We start from the raw sequence: 25168 nt of genomic DNA, 5'->3' as shown, positions 1-25168 counted from the left end.
TCCGCTCATCAACACTCACACCATTCGTGGACCAATCACGGACCACGGTGGTCCCAAGCATTCACACCACCCTAGACTCTCTGGCACCCAGGATGTGTATTGGGACCAGACATCCCAGCCCACATCCTGGAGGCACACAAAAGACATGTAGAAGCCCGCGAAAGCATCCGTGTTTCGCGGGAAAGTACATGCCCTAATAAGGAAGGCCCCGGGTCGGCTCGACCTGGGGAAGGTGAAGGGAGCAAGACGGTCAGCGGACAGGACAAAGGAGCCTCGTGGTCTGGCCATTTTGGGAGCCAGGCCACCATTTTGGGTTAAGCGCGGAAAACGCACTTAGAACGCCAAAAGGAGCTCAAAACACAAGAAACGATCGCTGCCACCATTCCCGTCCCTGAATCACTTGCACCGATCAGATACAATCCTAAATGAGTATCTGGGGCCTGTAGAAGGCTAGAGACCCAAGAGAGCTGTAACTTAGCTTACAGTGCCCTCTTGTGTCATGTTGCACGAAAGCCGCAACATGATAAAAGAAACTACGGGAAACAGCGTTCCCCGGTACTGACTGTCTTAAGGGCATATCAGTTTCCCCGTAAGAAAGGAGCAAAAGCCCAGAGGAGTGCGGCAGAAGGCTGCACTTCTCTGGCAAAGTCAAGAACAAGGTGAAAAACAGCAAAAAGTTTAGGGGTTGCCACATGGAAGAAAAATTACCTACAATTACGAAATCTTTCCTAACACTCGCCCCTCCCAGACTATGGACAGGGGGAACTAATCCACCCCTGGATGAGTCTCTTGTTCAGGTCGGTTAAACATTCTGGACAACCCATCAGCATTGCTATGTTGGACACCTGGCCTATGCTCAATAGTGAAGTCGAAGCCTTGTAGACTTATGGACCACCTAAGCAACTTTGGATTCTCCCCCTTCATGTTCATTAGCCACTTTAAGGGCTTATGGTCAGTTTGCACAGTGAAGTGGGTCCCATAGAGGTAGGGCCTCAGCTTCCTTAGGGCCCACACAACAGAGAAACATTCTTTCTCTACCGTGGACCATCTGAGCTCTCTGTCCTTAAGCTGGCGGCTAATAAAACCAATAGGGTGTTCCTTACCCTTCTCATCTACTTGTGATAGTACAGCTCCTATCCCAGTGTCAGAGGCGTCCGTCTGCACGATAAAAGGTCTTGTATAATCAGGGGCCCTGAGGACAGGGGCCTGGCACAAGGAGTCTTTTAAGCCATTGAAGGCCTTCTCACACTCGTCGGTCCAAGTTACCTTCTTGGGTTTCTTCGGAGTTGTGAGGGCAGTCAGAGGGGCAGCTATGGTGCCATAGTCTGCCACAAAATTGCGGTAATACCCCGTGAGTCCTAAGAAGGCTCTCACTTGGGTTTGCGTAGTGGGGGTAGGCCAGTCTTGTACTGCTTGTACTTTACTGGGAAGAGGCTGTATCCTCCCTCCACCTACTTCATGTCCAAGGTAAACCACTGAGCCTTGTCCAATCTGGCATTTACTAGCCTTTATGGTCAGGTGTGCTTTCTGAAGAGCCTGGAGCACAATCCCGAGGTGTTTCACATGGTCTTCCCAGGTGGCACTGAAAACTGCTATATCGTCCAGATATGCAAGACAGAATTCGTCCAACCCATTCAACACATGATTCACAAGCCTCTGGAAAGTGGCAGGTGCATTCTTCAACCCGAACAGCATTACCCGGAATTGGTAAAGGCCGTCTGGAGTAGAAAATGCTGTCTTCTCCTTGGCATGTTCTGCTAAAGCTATTTGCCAATAGCCAGCAGTGAGGTCAAACGTGCTGAGGTACTTGGAGGCACCCAAAGTATCCACCAGCTCATCTGTTCGAGGCAAGGGGTGTGCATCTGTCTTGGTGACAGCATTCAGAGCCCTGTAATCCACGCAGAACCTCAATTCAGAAGTGCCTGCCTTTGAAACCAAAACCACAGGGCTGGACCAAGGACTACTAGAGGGTTCAATCACCCCAAGGTCTAACATCTTGTTGACCTCTGTCTTAATATAAGACCGTACTTTGTCTGACATCCTGTATCCCCTACTTTTGGTAGGTACACTGTCTCCTGTGTCAATGTTATGTTTGCACCAAGGTGTCAAACCAGGCGACTGTGAAAACAGGGGGGAAATCTGCCAAAGCAAACTTTTCACCTCAGCCTGCTGATCAGAAGTCAGGGGAGGGGCCACTCGGACACCCTCAAAGGAGCTATCTGAAGGACCGCTTTGGAACAGGTCGGGGAGAGGTTCAGACTCCTCTTCCTCAACATCTGAAGCCAGTAGCAGTGCTGCGATTTCGACTCTTGGGACGAAAGCCTTCAGCCTATTCACGTGAAACACTTTTGGAGCCTGTCCAGGCCTTCCAAGGTCCACTAAATAGTTAACCTCACCCAGGGGCTCCACCACTGTGTAAGGGCCTGACCATTTGTCCTGTAAAGCTTGAGGCCTTATGGGATTCATGATCAGGACTTGCTGACCAGGTGTAAAGTTGATGAGGGAAGCTTTCTGGTCGTACCAATGTTTCACCAGCGCTTGTCCTGCCTTCAATTTATCACTAGCCAAGCCCATCAGAAGTACCATCTGTTTTCTGAGCCCAAGCACATAATCAACTACGTTGGTAGTAACAGGGGGAGTGGGCATCTCCCATCCCTCTTTGACGATGGCTAAGGGTCCCCGTACGGGATGACCGAACAGAAGTTCGAAGGGGCTGAAGCCAATACCCTCCTGTGGTACCTCTCGGTAGGCAAACAGTAAGCATGGTAAAAGAAGATCCCATTTTCTTCTCTGAGGTTCCTCCAGAGCCCCAATCATGCTCTTTAACGTTAGTTTGAAACGTTCCACCAGACCATTGGTCTGGGGGTGCTAAGGCAGAAGAGAACTTGTAGGTGACCCCACATTCTTTCCACATAGCCTGCATATACTTTGACATAAAGTTGCTGCCACGATCCGACACAACTTCTTTAGGGAAGCCAACCCTAGTAAATATGCCAAGTAAAGCTTTTGCAACTGACTTGGCAGTTACAGTTTTCAATGGGATGGCCTCAGGATATCTGGTTGCATGGTCGACCAGCACCAGGATAAACCTATTGCCCGAGGATGTTTGCGGGTCAAGGGGACCAACGATGTCGATCCCTACCCTTTCAAATGGTACCCCCACAACTGGGAGCGGTACCAACGGAGCTTGGATTGTCGCGCCAACCTTACCAGACAACTGGCAGGAGGCACAACTCCTGCAGTGACTTTCTACTTGCACCCCCATCTTGGGCCAGTAGAAGTGCATGGATAACCTTTGCTTGGTCCTCTTCATACCAAGGTGACCAGCAAGGGGAACTTCATGCGCCAACTGCAGGAGGAAGGGCCTAACAGCAAGGGGAACCACCAACCTCCTATGGTCTCCTTCTGTAGACTCTGTGGGCTCACTATACAGGAGTCCACCTTCCCAATAAATCCTATGCGTCCCAGGAGGTTCACCCTCAAGCTGGGAGCAGGCCTGTCTCCTTAGGCCTTCCAGAGATGGGCACTCACGTTGGCCTTTACTGAATTCGTCCCTATCAGGACCTCCTTCAACTAACAAGTCTTTTAGTTCAGGATGATCGTTGGGGTCAAATACTTCAGGCATCGCCACCTCCTCGTCAGGCCCGGGCGATTGACCAACTTCCTCCACCGCAGTGGTAGGCGAGCTCGGGGGAATATTCCCTTTCCCTCGTCTTGACTTGTCGACTCCTTTCGCCTTGGGTTTCCCCTTCGGCTGGGGCAGCGTATTGGTCTTGGCCAATGCTGCCCGTGCTTGAGACAGTGTGTAGGGTCTTTCGGCAGTGTCTCCTACGAGCCCTAAAGCTCTGAGATCATTACCCAACAAGACCTTTCCTGGGACGTTTCTCTGAATGCTCACTGGAATCCTGACTGCTGTACCATTTAAAGTAAGATTTACAGGTATTACTGGGAACATACGGCGTGGGCCGTCAGCCAACTTAGTGGGCATCAGAGTAGCTCTGGCAACTTCCTCTGAGTCTACAAAGGTAGAATCCACTACAGTTTGACTGCACCCACTATCCCTAAGAGCTGGAGTATCTACTCCATTGATCAGCACACTGTCTTTAAAGTAGTGCTTGGTATTATCCGGAATCCTAGCATAAGCCTCTGCGACTTTAGGCTCCCAGGAACCCAGGGACACTAAAACTACCTCAGCCTCTATCCCGCTGGGAAATGAGTCTGAGGAGAAGGAGGCTCCTGTAATCTCTTCTTCCTCGTAGGAGGAGAAGGCCAGATTAGCGGAGTGGACCCCCAAAGGTCTAACCTTACACCGGGGATCCCCCTTCACGTGGTCAGTTGCTCCACAAGCAAAACAAGATCCATTGGGTCTGTTTACATAGGGAGGCTTATTGTAACCAGAGTTCTGTTTCGGAGGCTGACCTCCACTACCCTGTGAGTTCTCTTGTGTCTTACCCTTATTTTTCTTTTTGTGGCCCTTATGAGAAGAAGATTTATCAGATTCTCCACCCTCCATATCTTTGGACTTTTTCCCTTCCTCCTGCTTACCAGGATGAGTTTTGTCCTTATGGGACACTCAATGTGACACCCATAAGTTTGCTGCAATGGCCAGCTTCTTAGGATCTATCTCCTTCGAATCGGCCAAATGCTGCTTAAGCTCCGGGGAAGAAGATGCAAAAATGTGTTCCAGCATGACAAGATTTATCATGCCTTCGAAGGTAGAAACCTTATAACCTTCGACCCAGCCAGTTAAGTTTTTCAAGGATTCAGTGACATAAGATACCCAAGTACCACCTTGCTTTTTCTTATACTCTCTGAAACGTTTCAAATATTGGGCCGGAGTCTTCCCAAACTTTAAAATGAGAGTTTGCTTTAACATTGCGAAATCAGCTCGCTCAGCCTTCGACATTTCCATAATGGCACTACAGCCAGAATGGGGCAGTCTGCTGAGTAACCAGGCAATCTTATCAGCATTGTCAACTTGTTGAACTTCGCATGCATACTCAAACGCATTCAGCCAGTCCATAATGTTATTCCTTTCCTCATACACACTGAGCAGATCTTTCGGAAACCGTGGATGAGAGGAGGCCCCAGACCCATGTCCAGGACCCTTGGACCCATTTGCAACCTGAAGCTTGGCCAGTTCCAACTGGTGATCCCTGTCTTTTTGTTTTTCTGCCTGTTCGATTTTTAGTTTGGCTATGTTGAATTCAAGCTCCTGCTGCCTAAACCGCAGCTCTTGCTTCTTGAATTCAAGCATAGCCTCCCCATCAGCACTGGCAGAGGAAACATTAGACATCTCGTCCTCCCTGTCCTCGTGGTCGCAAAGGATCAGTGCAGCGGCAGAACCGTCGGTTCTACCAGTGAGAGCAGCCCCACCTCCTTCCGCACTGTCCTCAGAAGTTATAGCGTAAAGCTGTGCTTCTAGCCACGCCACGATTCTTTGCATCATTTCCAATTTCGTGCCTTGAGAGGAAACACCTCTCTCCGCACACATCTTTTTCAATGTTTCTGATTTGGAAGCATTTAAAGTTAACAAGGTATTTGTTTCCATACTGTTAGATAGGACTATGGCCTTTTTAAAGTTATACTACAACATTTCACTACGTGTCCTGGTTGGAATAACCTGAAATGCCTTAGTTCGTGCGCAACACTGGATACCTTCAGTCGTATCCCACCGCTGTACACCAATTTGTTAAGACGGATTTCTGAACTCTGTCCTGGTGGCGCAGAAGTTCAGAAGGCCAACCTAATTACTTGGAACAGGGTAACCTCTGGACGAGCCAGACCAATCAAGGTAGCGATCGCAGCGGTCAAGACTAGGTCTCAAGAGGGGTGAGGGTGACTGAAAGCCCTCAATGAGCACACAAAGCAAGATCACTTACAAACTACTCCAAACAGTTGTTATATTAAAAATATATACACATTTATTTCAAGGCCTTTAAAACAATGACCGTAGCGAGAAAATCACAATATAACGATAGTAAACCAACACATACCATATCAACACAATATATATACAAATACAACAGTCTCAAGCGTTAGATGCACGAAATGGGTAGTCCACCTAAAAGGGAAGGAAGACAGGCAGTGCGAAATAATGCTTAGACCCAGTTTGCCTTCAGAGGCACCTAACTAGATGGAAGTCCGAGCCCTGCGAAGAGTGGAGCCTTGTGCTCAAAAGTACCTGCACGCGCTGGTGCCAACAGGCAAAAGGAGAAGCTCTTCGAGGGAAATCGGGCAGTTCAGTTTAGTGCACAAAAGAAGAAGAAAAAGTTCCGCGACTCAAGCGCAGCCTCCACAGTGGGCAGAAGCGGAGCGCGAGTACGGAAAAGGGTGCTGTTTGACACAGCGGGGAAAAGCATTGGGCTCCTGCAGGAGGGCGACCAGATCCTAGCTATGCTACTCACCGGTCCCCGATGCAAGCAGACCCAGGCTTCTCCGCGTCAGTTTCAGCAGCTGGCAGGTTCAGAAGAGCAGGGAACGCCTCGTCGTCGTGTTGAGTAAAAAGACGTCCCAATCGAAGAAACCCGCACAGTTTGTTACCACAGCAGGGCAACGGAGCGGCCGTGTGTATCTGAGCCAAATGTACACTACTCACTTCCGACCTGGGAACGCCAAGTGTACGAAGCGTGTGAGAGTGAGAAGGACTCGAAATACTACACAACCTGGCGGCGGTTACAGAGCAAGACTCCCGTGTAAGCTGGTCAGTCAGCTGGATGGCCCAGAGACGCTTCCGAAGGCTTACTGGCAGGAGATGGTGAAGATGCCGAGAATAGCTGTTCGCGCTATTCCAAGGGTCGAAGTACCAGTACAGGCCTTCTGGTTCGATCAAAGGTGAAAAGGGTTTCACAAGGCGACAGCAGTGCAGAGGAGAAGTCCTTCAGCGGGTCACCAGCGATTCCTCGGTCCAGCCTCTTGGTTGCAGGATACTTGGCTCCTGTATTCCTTCGTTCGTGAGAACTCAGGAGATCGACATGGTAGTGGTGTTTCCAGCCCCCTCTTATCCACGGTTCCCTTCGCGCCAAAACGGAGGGGACCCAATGGGAGATCCGCTCATCAACACTCACACCATTCGTGGACCAATCACGGACCACGGTGGTCCCAAGCATTCACACCACCCTAGACTCTCTGGCACCCAGGATGTCTTTTGGGACCAGACATCCCAGCCCACATCCTGGAGGCACACAAAAGACATGTAGAAGCCCGCGAAAGCATCCGTGTTTCGCGGGAAAGTACATGCCCTAATAAGGAAGGCCCCGGGTCGGCTCGACCTGGGGAAGGTGAAGGGAGCAAGACGGTCAGCGGACAGGACAAAGGAGTCTCGTGGTCTGGCCATTTTGGGAGCCAGGCCATCATTTTGGGTTAAGCGCGGAAAACGCGCTTAGAACGCCAAAAGGAGCTCAAAACACAAGAAACGATTGCTGCCACCATTCCCGTCCCTGAATCACTTGCACCGATCAGATACAATCCTAAACGAGTATCTAGGGCCTGTAGAAGGCTAGAGACCCAAGAGAGCTGTAACTTAGCTTACAGTGCCCTCTTGTGTCATGTTGCACGAAAGCCGCAACATGATAAAAGAAACTACGGGAAACAGCGTTCCCCGGTACTGACTGTCTTAAGGGCATGTCAGTTTCCCCGTAAGAAAGGAGCAAAAGCCCAGAGGAGTGCGGCAGAAGGCTGCACTTCTCTGGCAAAGTCAAGAACAAGGTAAAAAACAACAGCAAAAACTTTAGGGGTTGCCACATGGAAGGAAAATTACCTACAATTACGAAATCTTTCCTAACACCTTTATATAGGTCTGCAAAGTATTTTACCTAATCTGTTGCATAGATTGGGTTGGATTGTTAGAGGGCTTGGAAATTGTCCATGCTGTTCAACAATTTCCAGTAGTTGTCAGTTTTCCTTGTAAGGTCAGTACGATTATTTCACGCTCTCTTTGATACATTATTGAATCAGGGGATTTTACCTTGCTTTTATGTTTGTTTTTCCTTAAAGCAGTTCCTTTTTGCCATTCCCTCAGGATAACTCCTCTTAATAGATCCGGCTTGCTGTAATATAGCCTTTAAGGAAGGAAAACTTGGAACTAAGGGGAAATAGTATTACAGCTTGTTCATTGGCCTTTACATGCATTTATTCACATCATTTTACCAACATAATCAAGGCAGGATTTGGGGTCCGAATCTCTGTTTGGAAATTATGCATGTCTATAACCGGTTTTTTTTTTTTTTTTAGTAAGCTGCGTAATACGGCTCTAGAAACTGGAAGATGTCTCCTCTAAAGTTGATGATGAGTTCGCGTATAGTTCGCTAGTCGCCAACAATGCTAAGTCTGACTTTCCAAATTTTACAAATGAGTTCTGCATTCATGAGGATTCGTTTGACACCTGCTTCGTCTAATTCTCGTGAACACTCTTGATGCAATTCTTGGATCGGGCCAATCCGATTGTCATTATTACCTTCTAACATTAAAACATTGTCTGGCATTGTACTGCCATTATTAGGTCGGAATTATCCTTCTCTTCCTTGACTGATTTCTTGCGCTCCAGTAACCAGCAGTTCCTCTTGCGAACGATTTAAGTGACTCTCTACAATTTACCTGCTTTGGAAAAAACGCTGCAATTTTATGGGTATAAACAGTCATCAAAGCAGATCTCCCCGTAGCTGGGGAAGACAGTTGGAGTGATACATCTGTTATGGTTTAGGCCGACCACCCTTCAGAGTGAGCTTGTGCAGAAGAATTTCCACTATAGGCGATGTAGGTGCCGGAATACTGTGGAAGTTAGTTTGCAGGATTCCCTCCTGCATAACCGGAGCGTCAATAATTGTGGCAGTATTAGTGGCTATTATGTTGGTGTTCGTGGCTGACATTTTAATTTGCAGGGCGTACGCATATGACACAATGCCCTGTGCCCAACTTGTTCGATTTCAAATGTTCCACTGGTTTGTCAAATTAAAATTAAAATCAGTGTCCGAATATCCAACAACCGGAACTTAACCGGGCCGCCTTTAATGATGTCGGATGACTGCCACGGACTGCACTTGCCGTGTCAATTCGCGCCTGGCGGGATATATGTAGCATTTGCTCCACCCACTGCTTAAAGGCTCAGTGTGAAAGAAATTATTGGGGAAACTCCAAAATTATGTATGCTTGATCCGTGACTGCCGCATACAGCTACTTGCTCTGTCAATTTGCACCAGCGCTTCAGACCCTGCGGGGGATATATGTAGCCGTTGCTCCATCCATTGCTTAAAGGCTCCATGTGAAAGCAATTACGTGAGAAAATTCCAAATGCTGTAGGCTTGATCAGTGACTGCCGCAGCAGACTGCCATTTGCTGCGTCACTTTGATATTTAAAATACGTAGGTTGCACTGCCAACCGCTTCAAACAGATACTTCATTCATTATAAGTGTGGCATGGATTGGAATTTTAAACTGCTTAATGGTTTGCTAGAAAGCCATATGGACCTGGTAGTTGGTCCGCATATATAAATCACTAATTAAACAGTTCAGGTGAGCTTAGGTTTCTGACATTCATGATGGAACATGGCATCATATTGTTAAATGATATAACACACATTTATGAATTATAGCAGCAATACACAATTGATTATTTTATGCTCTTCAATTGTGATTGGGAGACAATTATAGACATGTTGTCGTCTGGAGTTGAATCAATAATTTCCCTCTAGAAATGATCACCTATCCAACTGGAGAGAAACTCATGGCTAAAATAGGAAGAGCGCTCAAGGGAGGTGATCCAGAAAAGAGCAGGCAGGGAAACGGAGGAGGATAACCTATCGTTTGCCCGAATGCATTGCTTTGAGTCTAAATTAAAAAAGACTAGTGAATCATTTAAATAGATTTCAAAATAGGCAATTGAGCTTACAATGCTCAGTGTAAAAACAAACATCTTGGGCTGCAGGCGGCAAGAGGTAATGTGTTCATTGCTTCAAATTAGGGGCTTAGTGGCACAGCCAGGTCGCACAACTGGGAGTGTATATAACAATATTTCCTAGTAATTCCATCTGTCTCGGTAGAGTATTTCTTTGCTGCCTACCGGTATCTCATACTTTAATGAATGCAATAATCGATCTATATAGTGATAATCTATCATTATTTATACTATTCTAGTGTGGAAGCCTGTGTACCCTGGCCAAATTGCAGTTTTTCATTAACAGAGTAGGGCCACTATATATCCTATGTCCACAGCTCCCTCTAGCCGTGGCAACAGGCAAAGCTATGCGAATTGCCATTGTCTCTACATAGCCTAAGGCAACAGCTCCCTCTATCGGTGACAACAGGCGAAGCTATGACTGCATCAAACAAACATATACATCTGGCCTTTTTTATAGTGTTAGATTAGATTATTACTGAACATTCGCAATCACGAGAGGAGTGAGGCAAGGCCTTTCTCTTGCACCTATTCTATTGAATGTTTGTTAATTCAGTGGGGAATTGTATCACAGCAGCCAACTTTAATACTCTGAAAGTAAGTAAATACATTTTATCTTTCCATTTTATCAATTGCAGACGGCACAGTATTACCAAAAATCCCAATTGCACTTCTTTGTCTAGACATATTACTCATACATGGAGGAACAAGATTTTTCAGCAAATGAGGACAAATCACATATGAGGATGAGACGCACAAAGCAATACTTGTCTTTTTTAACTGCAGGGCCAGAAAGCGCATGAAGACAAAATTCTATTTTGGGGAGGATTCGCAAATAACTTGGAATGGCTATTTTAAAATGTGCTAAACCTTTTGAAGGAGATACTTTTGACAGAGGAAAGTTTTCTGCGGAAGCCACAGTCACGGACAGACTATTGGGTTATGCATACAGAAGTAAACTACAGACAATTACAAATTAATTTTTACATCAAATACAGGGTCAACCTAAGGCAGCACTGATATGCACCTTACATGAGGAAACTAGTTGGTTTCTTAAGCTACAATCGTGTTCAATCCCTTTAAGCGGTGGATTTATATGTGCTAGTAAGGCCCATTCACTCTCAAAAGGTGATTAAGAGCAACAGGGTCCACGTAATAAACTGAATGGAGTCACATCCAAAAAGTGTTGTATTGATAAGCTTAAATTGTTGGTATGAGTAATCAGAACTGCTCATGAAAAAACTATTAAACACAACCTGAAAGGGCTCTAAAGAAACTATTTTATTAATTTATGTATTGGGTATATATAATGCACCTATACACCATGTATTTGAAGGCTCAACAAGTCAAGGGGGGGGGGCGGAACGGCAAAAACTAAAATGGTCCTACTATGCCATCTGACAATTGGATTGTGCAAGTGCGGCAACAAGAAGTGCGGGGGGAGGGAGGGGGAAGTGCAGGGTCATGGCGGAAGGGATTGTGAGAAAGCGAGTGCCAGCGGGAGGCCAGGTGGACAGAGCCAGGGGAATGCAGAGAGTGTGGGGCAGGAAGGTGCATGAGCTAAGTGCGAGGTAAGGGGCTGGAAGGGCTTAAGGGGTGTAGGCTCAGCCAGACTAGTGCAGGAGGAGGCAGCCCGGAAGGGCAAGTGCAGGTTGAGGGGGGTGTCAGGGGAGACCAAGTGACGGGGTCGACTGGGCGAGGACGGCCTGGTGCCCTGTAGGACTTTGAAGGAACCAGGTAGCCAGTCAAGAGGCAGACGGGTCATTAGCGGGGGAAGGGGAGAGGAAAGGAGGAAGAGAAAAGGAAGGCCTTGAGAAGCTTCAGAAATTTAAGGAGATCCATCTCAAATCTGAGCGGGGCATGGATGCCATTCCAGAAGGGGGCACCTGCAAAGGAGGGATCTACCCCCTACTCTCTGCTTGGAAAAGCATCTGATCTGCAAAGTTGGAGCTAGAAGACCGAAGGGCTCTAGCAGGACGGTATTTAGGGAGGGAGAGTTGGATGTAGCGGGGGTCCCAGGCCCCAGAAGACCTTGTGGGTGATGCAGAGGGTCTTGAACTTGATTCTCGCAGCAACCGGGAGCCAGTGGAGAGATTTTAGGGCTGGGGGGTGCGGTACCTGGGCTTGAGGCCAAGGGATAAGTCTTGCAGTCCTATTCTGGATTAGTTGAAGCGGGCAAAGGGACGAGTTAGGCAGATTGAGGAAGAGGCTGCTGCAGTAGTCCGCCTGGTGAGGACCAGAGTTCTGGGGACATTGAGTTTCTGGGGGAAGGTGAAGAAAGGGAGAATTTCTCTGAGGAGGTGCAGCTGAAAGTGGGCCTTCTTGGCAAGGGCCATGATGTGAGGAGAGAAGGGGAGAGAAGAGTCGAAGATGATGCACCCATGGAGGGCGGCCAGAGTGTGGGAGGGAAGGAGGGAGCAGGGGTCCCAATGAGAAGGATCTCTGTTTTACTGGCATTAAGGCAGAGGATGCTAGCAGTGCACCATACCTGAATGGCAGACAGGCAGTCGGGTATGAGAGAGGAAGAGGAGGGAAGCTTGTAGGAGTGCTGCGTGGCATCCGCATAACACTGGAAGTTAGGAGAGATGGTGGAGATCATATGGGCTAGGTAAATGTATGGAGGGGCCAGGTAAATGTTGAAAAGCCAAGGCGCAAGGATAGAGCCTTGAGAGACGCTGCAGGTGGAGAGTGAGATGGAGGAGAGTAAAGGGTCCAGTTGAATCTGGGAAGGTCGGACAGAGAGGAAGGAGGTCAACCAGTCCAAAGCCAGGTCTGTGATGCCAAGGGAATCATGGAGCCGATTTATAAGGGTGGCATGATTTGACCGTATCACAGGTAGGGGAATGGCCAAGAAGGATGAGAATGGAAGGAGAGTTGGAATCAATATGAGAGAGTCTTCATGGGTGTTCAATGTTAGGCAGAAACCTGTGCAGTTCCCTCTGGGACTACTGCAAAAGATTTAAGACTACAGGTGTTTGGCAGTAAACCCACTTGGTAGCAGTCTGTACCACACAGATTCACTTGGTAGCTGTGGCTGAGCAGTCAGACTTCCCTGAAGAAGAGTTAGGCAGTATACAGAGTATTCACAATAGGTCAAAAGAACATAGTAGAACAAGTAAACACTGACCAGAACTTGGTGTAAAAGAGAGATAATTATTTATTTAAAACCACATCTAGAAAAACACACAGGCACTAATAGTAAGCAATTCAAAAACACGGTCACTAAAAGATATACACTCCCTTAGAAGAATATTAAACAAGTCTTAAGTAAAGCCCCACTTATTTTCAGACAGCGGTGAGCGCTTAACGTTTAAAAGGGAGAGAAAAGCAGAGAATAATATGAAACAGATCCCAACACTTTTGTAAAATCAAAGCAAGAGAGGAAGGCAAGTAAAACCGTGAAGTTAGAGTTCAGTAGGCCGGATCCACTTTAAGAGGATCAGAACGAAATGTGTCCAAGGTCACACGGTTGAAGTGCACAAGAGTCTTGCAAAGGTTCAAAAAGTGTTGGACCACAAGAAAGGGACCAGTTAGAGGGTCAAGGCAGCCAGCCCAGTCCAGAAGGTCAAGGGGTTATTATTACCTTGTAGCAATATTTAGAAAGGGAGGCCTGGCGGACACAGTACCTTAAAGTGGTGAGAATACTCCAGCGGTGGCAGCTGTTCCTGGCAGCGGATACAAGTCGGTGCTTCGTCCGGGGGAAGAGAGGATCTTGTCGGGGAGGAAGACAGGAGTCCGTTGCACTGCCAGGGAAGAAACCAGCCGCGGAGTTCTCAGGTAAAAGGAGCGGTCCTTTTATTCGCGGTCCAGTGGTAAGTGGCTATTCGGTTGCCGGGGTGCTTGGCACGGGCAATTCGACCACAAGACGTCCTGGGATGCGAAGCGAAGAAGGTAAACTGGTTGTGCCCACCAGTCAGGGGAAGAAGCCTCTCCAGCCGGGAGATCTTCTCTGTCGTTGGGAAGTGGTGAGTCGGTTCCGCAGGGCTCCACCGGTGGTGTCGTCATGGTAGGTCGGCTCTGCTTCTCCCTCATCGGATTCTCAGGTCATGTGGCGACTTCTGAAGTTCCAGTCCCCAAAGCCCTGCTTTTATGCAGCACATCCCCATTCACTCAGCCTAGCTGTCAATCAAACATGCTAAGTGGTGAGCCGGCCGGCTCACCACTTGGGCCAATCACACAAGAGTGCGACTTGAGTTACCAAGGTAACTCAGTCCAGGGTGCCTAAACCCCCTCCCACACCTCCTGTGGTACCCAGACAGAGTGGCACCACTTTTGGAGGCTTCTGTGGAGAAGCCCGCCAAAAAGTGGAACAAAGGGCTCAACTTGGGTTGGAGTCACAGAAGAGAACACAAACGCCATTTTAGAATCGAGTCCTGGCAAAAAATACCAACCGGCGAATTAATATTAAATAAATAAACCGGCGGTATGTTCGAGGCTATGAGAATTAAATAATGAAAGTTGGTTTCCACTGCCACCAGCCAAAACTCAATCACGGGGGACGGAGACGTGCCCCCTCGACTAACAGACCCCGGGGCAATCAAATTGCCCCGACCAGTACGTCCACAATATGATGGTTTGCCAATATGAGGCTATGAGAATTAAATAATTAAAGTTGGTAGCCTCGAACAATGGGAAAATCCCATAGGGATATATTTGCGGTCGAATATAAAAAGTAGTTTCCACTGCCACCAGCCAAAACTCGATCGGGGGGACGGAGACGTGCCCCCTCGACTAACAGACCCCGGGGCAATCAAATTGCCCCGACCAGTACGTCCACAATATGATGGTTTGTACTGGTTTCTGTTCATAATTTGGGACTAGTAAAGCCAATGGTGACTTTACCTGCCCTGGGAGACAGTAGTCAGTCCCAGGGTACGGAGTCTATGGTGGGGTGTCACTATGACACCCCTGTGTTACTGCACGGAGGGTGCTGTGTAACACACATGGTAAAACACATGAGACCCTATGGAGTAAAGGACCCCATAGCCCATAAAACACATCAACAGTCAAGGAACACCATAAATCATGTCCAAGAGTGGGAGAAAAAAGAGTCTCACTCTTGGCAGGAGAAAAAAAACAAACTCCAGAAATCCAGCAAAGCTTCTGGGGGACTCACTAGGTTAGGAAATTCAACCTAAAGAGAGAATTCTCCCTAACATTCAAGAGTGCAGTTTCCATGCCTCTGCCAGCTCTGAAGCCAGACTGGTGGTCATGGAGACAACCAACGGATTCAGTGTGGTGGATAAACTGGGAGATGGCCAGCTTCTCCAAGAGTTTGCCTAGGAAGGGGGTAATGGAGATAGGGCGGTAGATAGCCAGACAAGAAGGGTCGGCAGAAGGCGTTTTCAGCAGAGGGTGCACAAGGAAGTTCTCGAGGAGTGAGGGGGAAGGATCCAATGGCAAAGGAGTGATTGCAGAAATCAGCCAAGGTTGGAGCAATGGAGACAATGTTGTCCTTGATAGTTCTAGAGAAGCAGGGGAGCACCTCTTTGGATGAGCCTTTCATAGAGCGGACTTGTCTAGGAACCTGATCAGGTGATAAGGGGAGAAAGAGGAGAGTAGGAGGGAAGGGGTAGAGGGGCCAAGGGAGGCCTGAGATCGCATGAGGCAGAGGAGAGTGTGGTAGAGGAGAGTGAGGACAGGATGCACTGCGTTTTAGTGATGCAGTGCAGAGGGCCAGTGCAGGCAGAGGAGAAATTGAGACTGTAGGATTGGCAAGTTCCTTGCATATTTTGAAACGTTCAGCCGTGTTGTTAGTGGCCCTAGAGATGCAGGCTTGGATATAGGCCCTCTTCTTTGTGCAGATGGAGAGTCTCTATTGCCTTTGGAGCAGGTGGCATAACAGTTTGTCAGAGGATGTGCTCAAAGCCTGCCACTTCCGCTCAGCAACTCTGCACTTGCATTTCAGAGAGGCCAGGTCGGAGTCATACTAGAAGTTGCGCTTGGAGACAAGCTTCATGCAGATCCTCATGACAGGGGCCAAGGATGTCGAGAGTGTTGGAGATGGAGAGTTGAAGGTTGGTAAGGGCTGTGTCAGAGTGATAGTCAAAGGAAGGAGTTGGGGGAATGAAGGTGGCGGCAAAAGCAGCAACTGACACTCACTTCATAGGTCAAACGACGGAGAAGAAGACTGGCAGTGCAGGAGGGGTCTTAGCCGGGGGACACAGGAGATCTAGGTGATGGGACAGGAGAGTATGATCAGACCAGGAGAGAGTAGTAGTGAGAGGTTTGTAGATGGGGATGCCAGGAGAGATGAGAGCACCCAAGGTGCGTCAGACTGGAGGGAAGAATGGAGAGGAATGAAAGAGTGTCACAGAGGCTGCATAAGAGTCCAGAGGCTGCATCAGGAGAGTCAAGGTGAATATTGAAGTCTCGGAGGAGGAGAAGCTTGGAGGTGGAGGCCAGGAGAGAAGAGGTGAGCTCAGACCACTGAGAAGAAGAGGGAGACTGGGCCAGGTGGCCTGTAGATGGTGGCAAGAGTCAGTGAGAGGATAAACACACCAAGCCTGCAGATGAGGCATTTGAAGGAGGAGTAGTGGCAAGAGGGATCAGATAGGAGACAGGAGGAGGAGTGGCAAGAGAAGGGAGAAAGTTGATGAGAAACGGAAGACGCCTATCAAGAATGAGATGTTTGAGATGAGAGCCCTGGACCATGACAGTGCCATTTAGGTAGACATTAATGATGACACTAGATGAAAGGAAGTATGCCAAGAGTACCACCATTGATGATGGAGGATGAGAAATGAGAGAGCACTGAGACGATATGGGGAATCCAAAGGTTCGGAGAGGGAACGACAAAGAGGATGTCAGTGACAGTCTGCCCGGAAGAAGCATTGACATAGGTGTCAGCGATGGGCAGGCCTGGACAGGAGACCAGCTTCTTGAACTTTTTCCTTCCACATTTTGAGAGAAAGGTAGGATAGGTGATAGACTAACAGTTAGAGAAGAAAGGTGAGATTGAAAGCACCGTGGAGGTTGGGCGCCGAGAGAAGGGTGGAGAGGGAGACACGGCAGTGCACGAGACCGAACTACAACACAAGCAGAACAACAATCTAGAATCAAGTGTCCAGGAAACGGGAAAAGCCGAGGTTACGGCAACAACAGAAGAAGCAAGACACCTAGAAGCGAGTGTTCTAAGTAGATTGAATAGATCTTTAATAGCGAGATAGAGGGGGAAAAAGCCTAATTTTCAAACACAAAAGCAAATGCAAATCCATCATGTTTGAAGCTGGGGAAAGTGTCAAATCAAGTCTTAAAACGTGTAACTTTCTAGCTCCTGGACATGCCCCAACAGAATATTTATCACGGCTACAAAGATTAATTCATAGCAAATTAATTGTCATTCTACTTTTAACATGCTATTCATGCCACCTACCCTTGGGAGAGGGGCTGGGTACCCATTTTATGAACGTTTTTGTTGTCCTTTTTCCCCTGCAACAATTTAAACTTCAACACACTTTGCACTTTTTTGTCCAGTTTATAGCATGTCACCTAAGGAAACATATAATTACACTATTGAAAACATAAGGATTTAAAGTGTTGCATTGACTTCCTGCATAGAGCAATGGTTTTAGATAAGGTGCACGTGTGGTACTTCCTTTATTTTATGCCAGAGCTTTAGCACTAAGATTGCACGTTACAGAGCAATGCAATGAAATGACATTTCTCAAATGACTAGATCTAGCTTTGTTACTGCATGCAGGAACTTGTGTATTTTAGGTAAACCTGTTTTTTGTGAATAGGTCTGTATGTTTTTTATTTTTTTATAAATTTCTAACTGGGATACTGGATTATATTATCTAATTATTTAGACAATGTACTTTTGTATTTTAATCGGATTCATTTTTTAATAATCTATGTAGTATAGTTGTAATTTAAGAGTTCAGATCCCAAAATGTTCATATTATTTATTTAAACTGAGCATACCCCCTAGTAAAGAAATTAAATGCATCTCACATCATCATGAACTATACTTAGCAATTAGCTGTCAAATAAAGACGCCTCACATTTTATTTTAAGCTGCAAGACTAGATCTGCTTGTTGATGATTGTTTTGTTACAACAGGTAGCAAAATGGCAAGCGATGGGGCCTTAAAGGTTAACCAGCATCTCCAAGTTGAAGGATATTCCAATGTTTATGCTGTCGGTGACTGTGCAGATCTGAATGAACCCAAGATGGCGTATCATGCTGGACTCCATGCCAAGTTGGCAGTGTCTAATATTATCAACAGTCTGAGGCAGAAGCCTCTCACATCCTATAAAAAAGGTAATATTGATTTTGTGACTCCTAAAAGGTTATATGTCTTGTGATTGTGGGAAAACAGGGCTTACTTGCATTGTATTATAAGTAATGTTTTGCTAGAAATTAGATATGTGGAAAATGTGGGTCCCAATACTGCCTGATGTGTCGCTAACTTTGGGATGAGAGGGGACTCTGGCCTTCTCTTTCGTCCTGAGTATACAACCTTCTTTGTTGACATTGGTTGGGTGTCGGGGTTCCCAAATGCTTCTTCTTTCTCTGTGTGCAACTTCTGGGTTCTGGAACCCTTGTCACTCACATTCTTAGCCTCAGGTTTGAGGGTTTCATGTACCCTTCTCTTTCTTCTCACTCTCACTGGCTCTAGGAGTTTCAGCCACTATTTTTTTCTGTATCTGTCAGTCTTTCTGGTCTGAGGGTTTCCTGCACCCTCTTTTCTCTCTACCAATCTCTCTGGCTTTAGCTCAGAGTTCGGCCTTGAGAAACCAAATGCTCTTGTAGGCAGTCGGATGTTGTCATCCATTTCTGGGAAATATTAGTTTCTGTGAAGCGATAGGTCGAGTTAAGGGGGCTGGATCAATCTTAGCTTTCTCAGAGACCCAAGAAGGCTGTCTAGTTTCCTAGAGCATGAAAGTCACCTGTCACACACTCATCCCTCCACACAATGTGAGTCTGCCCCTTTTTTAATTAGGGTCTTTTCTCTGCCCCTTTTCCTGGGCACAACCAACCTCCTCCAGCCTTTCTGTTGTCTCTCTCTACTTGTTCCTGCTGATCTTCTCTAACCTCCTGCTGATCTAAAATGGTCTTCTGTTTATTTCCTCTCACCACCTCCGTCTGATGTTCTACAACTGCCATCTCGTCTTTCTCCTTCACCTCTTCCTGACATTCACCGATCTCCTCTTTGCTTCCTTCAGCCACCTCCTCCCATGCTTTTCTTTACTACACCCTCCTTATTTCTACCAACTTCCTCTTTATTCATTTCAGCCATCACCTCTGGAGATTTATATAGTCCAGTGCCTCCTTGCCCCTCCTTCGATTGATGCCTCTCCTTCACTCCACCTTCTTCTGGTGTTGATATGTCTCCCCATTACTTCCTCTTTCCAACTCCTTCTAATGTTGATACTTTCTCCTTCTGATGTTTCTACTTCTCCTCACGCTCTCTGTACACCACATTCTGATGTGGATATTTTTCCTCCTTAATTCCTCCTTCATCTCCTATCAGATGTTGATACGTTCTCCTTACTTCCTCCTTCTAATGTTGATATCTCTCCTCTTTTATCCTTGCTCCCACGATCTTCTAGTGTTGTTAACGCTTTTCCTTAATTGCTCCTTCAAACTCCTTCCTGTCGAGGCTTAAACCGAGGCTTAAACCTGAATACACTCTCAAGCCGCTCTCTTTCCAGGCCACTTCCTCTCTCCAATTGTCTCCAAAATAGCTCCAGTAGCTCCCTCTCTTACTAGCCACAGTGCCTGAGACCCTGGGCTCATATAGCCCTGTAAGCTTTCCCTCTATATTGGGCTCTCTGTGAGGGTCTGCACCTGGGATAGCAAACGGGTGAGGTACTGGCATTGGCTGTGGGTAATGAGCTCACCTATTCTAACTAAGTGTATGGGAAGGCAGACCAAGCATTTGTCATTGGTCCACCATCTTGGATTTCATACAGGCCATTGCCAGAGTCTGCAGGGGGCCATGAAGGCTGTGTGTTTCAGTGTGCCCAGTATTTGAGAATGCAAATAAGCATGGGGTACTTATGATATGATACTTGTTTTTAAATGTTCCTACCCTCTGAGTACTTGATCATTTGGCAGCGAGAAATTATTCATGCAGACTGTGGTCTCCCACAGGCTGCGCAGGGGTTTTGCACAAACTGCTGGGATCTGCGATACCTTGCAATCAAGGTCATGCAGGAGTTTGTGGAGAACTCTCGATGTCTGTGTGGACTCCAGTGTGTGCTAGTGATCCTTTGTGTTGGGTGCTCTATTTTGTCTGGAACTAGTCTGAGTCCCCAATCCTTGAAGGAATAGTGTTGCAGAAATGTTCCTTCATATACAAGTGCTTTTGATTGGTGCTAGGGACACAAGTCTGCTGGAACCAGAGTGTTTCTTGGAGGTGGCTTTAAGGGACGTAGCCATCCAGGCCTTACCTGTGACTGTCCCCGTCCATCGGCAGGGGGCTTGGTGAGGGTGACAAGGGAACTCGCCACAAACCAATCCCGGCCCCCATCCTCTAGTTTGTAAAGGTACCGTGACACCTTGATCGCCCTCATAATCAGGCAGCGAACTTAGTCACAGTGCCTATGCCCAGTGTGCTATACTATTATCAAGGTAGTTCTTGGCCACCAGCCCAGAAACGTTTTGAAAGCAGAATCTGGTGGCTATAAGTCTAAACAGGTAGCACTACATTTCATTCTATTTCAAAAGCAGAAAAAGACAAGTCAGTTATACCAGCTTAAAGGCCTAGGACCCGCAGGTTATGTATGTATTTTATTGTATTTATTTATTTGTTTGTAAAGCGCCTTAGGTCCGTCAGCCAACTTGCACTTTAGGATCCTAAAAAATAACAACATATAAGACAAAGCCTAAAACCAAATTAAAACAAGCAATAAAACACCCCCAAAAATGCACACGCAGTAAACCTGAACAGGATAATAAAACAGATAATAATTTAGGGCAAGCCTAAAACGGAATTATAACAAGAAAAAAATACCACATAAGAGCATAAACCAGATTGATCATTTTATCTTCTGTGCCCGTTTTATTCAATCAATAGAAGAAGCAGCAAGCACATTATGTAAAATAGAATGTTTTAAACATTTTCTTAAATTTGACAAGCGATGGTTCCGAACGCAAGTAATGAGGCAGACTATTCCAGAAATAAAGAAAATTGAAAGTGCATTTGCCAGCTTCCTCGAGCTTAAACCACAGAACAGATAGCAGATTGCTTTGACCGGATCAGAACACCTGTACATTTTGTTTCAGGCTAAGTCTCTTCCTAAAATAGACTGGGCTCTTTCCAAACATGGATTTGTGACGAACAGTGAGCAGCCCAAGCTGTAGATGCTCCCTCATGGGAAGCCAATACAATGCCCTTCTGGCAGCCATAACATGAGCTCAGCGCCTTTAGCAAGCCAGTATCCTAATGGCATTGTTCTGCACTATTTGAAGTTTAGACAGGTTACTCTGGGAGGTGCCCGCAGGTAGGCTGCCACAATAATCTATTCTGGCTCCAAGAATAGCACAAGCCAGAGTGGCAAAGTTCCTTTCTGAGATAAATGGCTGAATCTGTCTCAGCGGCCTCAGGTAATAGGCCGATGAGGAAGACACAAAGTTCACATGGTCTTTCATGGACAGGGTCAAATCTAGATACACACCAAGAATTTTAACCTTCGGGAGCACATCTATTAAGCATCCTTCAATGGAGAAGCTTTTGTATAATGGGGGCTAGTTTATCAAGCTATTGCTGTTTCCCAATGAGGAGTAGCTCAGTTTTAGCCTCCTCAAGCACAAGCCATCCATCCCTGAATAAGATTAAAAATCGTATTAATCCTTTCGGAATCTGCCACATGGTCAACCGTCAACTGAGTATCGTCAGGATATTTGATGTTTAAAATATCTTTATCATCCAACATCTCAAATAAAGGTTTCATAAAAATATTAAACAGAGTGGGTGATAGGCAGGAGCCCTGTGTAACGCCATACAGGAGTTCTCATGGCGTGGCTGTCACATCATTGCTAAAAACTCGGACCGCTCTATCAGCTAAAAACGATAATATCCAATCAGCCACTGAGTTAGATAAATATGCCTCTGATTCAACTCTATTAGATAAGATAGTAAAATTGACAAGATCAAATGCAGCAGAAAGATTGAGTAGCAACAGCAATGAAACATGTCCACTGTCCATAATTAGAGATCAGCTTTTATGTCTAGCAGAGCAAATTCTGTGCTATGATAAGACCTGAACCTAGATTGTACCGGGCCAAGACGGTTATGCTCTTCCAGGTGTGCCTCAATTTGTAAATGCACAAATCGGTCTTGGAGTTCCAATAAAAAAGGCTTGTTGGTAATGGGACAATAATTTGTTGCTATACTAGGATCTAGGGAAGCTTTTTTAAGCAAGGAGATTATCCAAGCTTGCTTAATGGAGACCGGAACATGTGCAGCTTGAAACGAGGCATTGAGAAGTTCCATAATTGCCGGGGTAAGACTTGATGCACATTTTTTTAATACCTTGGCTGGACAAGGGTCCCCAGGACACCTTGTGGAATTGCGAGTCTGAAGGACTTCCAAAACATCTTATTCAGTAACCTTCCTGAACTCAATAAGACGTGTACTGTCGATCTCACAGGAGAATGCAAATTAACTTGTGCAGACATACAGGATTGCTTGACAGCAATGTCCTCCTTTAGGTTTGACACCTTGTTACCTTGTTAAAAAAGGCCTGCTGTACCGTAGTACACAAGTCTTGGTCCTTTGTGATCTGTACCTCTGGCATAATGTTAGGTTTTTCTAGTTCATTCAGTATTTTGAAGAGCTCTTTGGAACTGGCCTCCAATACAATCATCAAAATGCTATTTTTTAGCCTGCACAATGCCTTTTTTATAACGAGACTCTACCAAATTGTAAACGTCTTTATCAGACATAAGTGTGGATTTTTGCCATCCTCTATAGGCATTATTCTCTAAGCGCATGTAATTATTGTGTATACCAGGACTGAGCTGTAGCCTCGACAATAGTTGACTTTCTACTTCTAGCTGGAGCAATATTGTTGAGGGCTGAGGAGAGACACTGGTGATAGCATATTGCTATGTCACGTGAGGTATGTGAAGATATATTGTTTAATGGTTCCACGTAAGGCTCCTGAGTAGAAGTTGTAATCTTTCTTAAACTGCGTTTAACCACAGGCACTCTAGATGGAAAGGATTGAGGTTGAAGATCAAACAGAGGGAGTGCAAAGTAGGTAAGGATATTATCAGACCAAAGGCAATCCCTAAATTCTGGCTGATCAACTGGAATACCAACAGTGGAGAGACAGTCAAGTATATGGCCGTCCTTGTGCATGGAATCCCTGATAACCTGCACAAAAACTAGGTTATCCAGTTGTCTGATGGCTAAGGCTAAATGATCACGCGAATCCTTGAACCAAAGATTAGAATCCTGACAATAATAGTCTTAGAGGAAGGTTTGATGAAAGCATTGAAGAAAACTGCTCCTTGAAACAAGGCAGGTTATGGGGGGGGGGGGAATATGTATAGCAAAATGAAACTAAGAGGTACACAGATTGGTCAACAACGTAACCAGCAGCAATTCGACCCTGTCAGGCTCCTCTAGCTCCACTTGATGAAAATTCAAAGAACAACGAAAAATAACTGCAACCCAACGCCCTGTAGTACTAAGCCTGTTCTTCTATGTAGTGTGGTACCCTGCTGGAACAGCCAACGCTAGATCTGGACCTGAGTTCTCAGAACCAGGTTTCTGATAAGAATGTGGCGTCAATATTTTTATCGCAAATAAGATCGAACACGTCAACCGCATGCCTAGGGAGAAATCAGGTGTTGAGATAAACACAGTTAAGTTTCTGCTGTGATACTTTGGAGCGGATAGCCACCTGGGGACATTTAGTAGAATTATCCCTAGTCATATTTTCTGCTATCTGATAGGAATTATTTGTCCTAGTAAAAGACATTTCTCTCTGTTTTCGTATCATCATTAAATTAACCCACATGGGAGATATCAGACGACAATGATCAAGCATCAGTGAATGTGCAGCAGGACAGGATTGCTGACTAGGGAGCAGAGCACCCAGAATTATTGTCCGCACCAAAAACAGCCCAACTGTATCATTTTTGCCAGTAATGACACAGGGGTCACAGCATAAAATCTGGACCTCCAGCGTTCATAACATTACAGTAATTAGAAATAGACTCCCTGACAGGCACCTCACTGACTGGCAACAGCACCATGTCCAGATGTTTTGAAAGAATAGATTTCCGCCATGCACGAAGGCCTCAGCCATATTATCCATGATCTGTGACGACTTAAAAAGCAGATTCAAATGTAATGAACAAAAAATGAAATGCAACAAACCTGGCCACACTCACCATTCACAGCCATGAACTAGCACAGACCAGTGGCGCCAAGAGATATATACATCTTTGGAATGAGTGCACTAAAGCACTGAGCATTTACCAGTACATAAACTTATTAATTGCGAGATACTGACAGGTCATTGAAATGAGCACTCAAACCAAAGATGAATCTTACAGGATTGAAGCCAGTACCCTTAACATCACAAACATGCTCTTACATCCAATCCCCTTTCATGTATACCTATGGGTTATGCAGAACAGCATTTTAATTAAATTTAAAGAAGCCTTTTCGGGCACATGCACAACGGTTAAGGGGCTCTGTGTGGCTTTTTGCTCTTTTTTCAGTATCCTGCCTGGGAGGAAAGGGTTGAACACTGCTTTTTGTGGGAGGCCTTTTTTGGCTTCTGACTGGCATTTTCTGTGCTTAGTTTCATTGGGCCGGTGTTTTAAATCCACATCCTCCATCGGAATATTTTGGCTGCAGTGACAAAAACATGTAAATTCCTTTGTTTTGCAGGCTTGCTGGTTAGGTGACTCATTCTTATGATTCACCAAATCAGGAGGAGTCCCTCAGACCTTCTCTCATGTCACATGACAACAGTTCTTTGCGCTTGCACGGAGGGTACAATGAAGCCGAACTCTAAGTTCCTACCCAAGTTGTCGCTTTGGCACCTTTCTCCCTCCACCCATACTGCGTTGCCTGATGAGCCTAGTAGGATTACTCTGTCTCGTTCTGGCTTCACCTGCCCGTGGGACCTAAATAGGACTGTAATTGCTTAGCAGGCTAGAGGTTTTAAATTACCTCTACCCCTTCTTGGAGCTTGGGCCACCCCTTAGTGGACACTCCTGTGCAGTGGGCTGCACACAACTAGCAAGACTCCTGGTGACACTCAATCTCCTGGTGGATCTCTCCACATCAGTCTCAGAATGTTT

General features: G+C 46.2%; 1 protein-coding gene across 2 annotated transcripts in view; it reads left to right on the top strand.

Moving 5' to 3' along the window:
• Window positions 1-25168, top strand: part of AIFM2 (AIF family member 2) — a 488087-nt gene that overhangs the window by 399956 nt on the left and 62963 nt on the right. For both annotated transcript variants that reach the window (XM_069610711.1, XM_069610712.1), the window contains one exon: window positions 17957-18157. In XM_069610711.1, coding sequence (XP_069466812.1) covers window positions 17957-18157 — 201 coding nt within the window. The remainder of the gene's footprint in view (window positions 1-17956; window positions 18158-25168) is intronic.

Source organism: Ambystoma mexicanum, chromosome 8, assembly GCF_040938575.1.
Source record: "Ambystoma mexicanum isolate Mex_15411 chromosome 8, UKY_AmexF1_1, whole genome shotgun sequence".
NCBI classification, from domain to species: domain Eukaryota; kingdom Metazoa; phylum Chordata; class Amphibia; order Caudata; family Ambystomatidae; genus Ambystoma; species Ambystoma mexicanum.
Note: the sequence above shows the minus strand (reverse complement) of the source record. Positions and strands in the feature narration are given on the sequence as shown.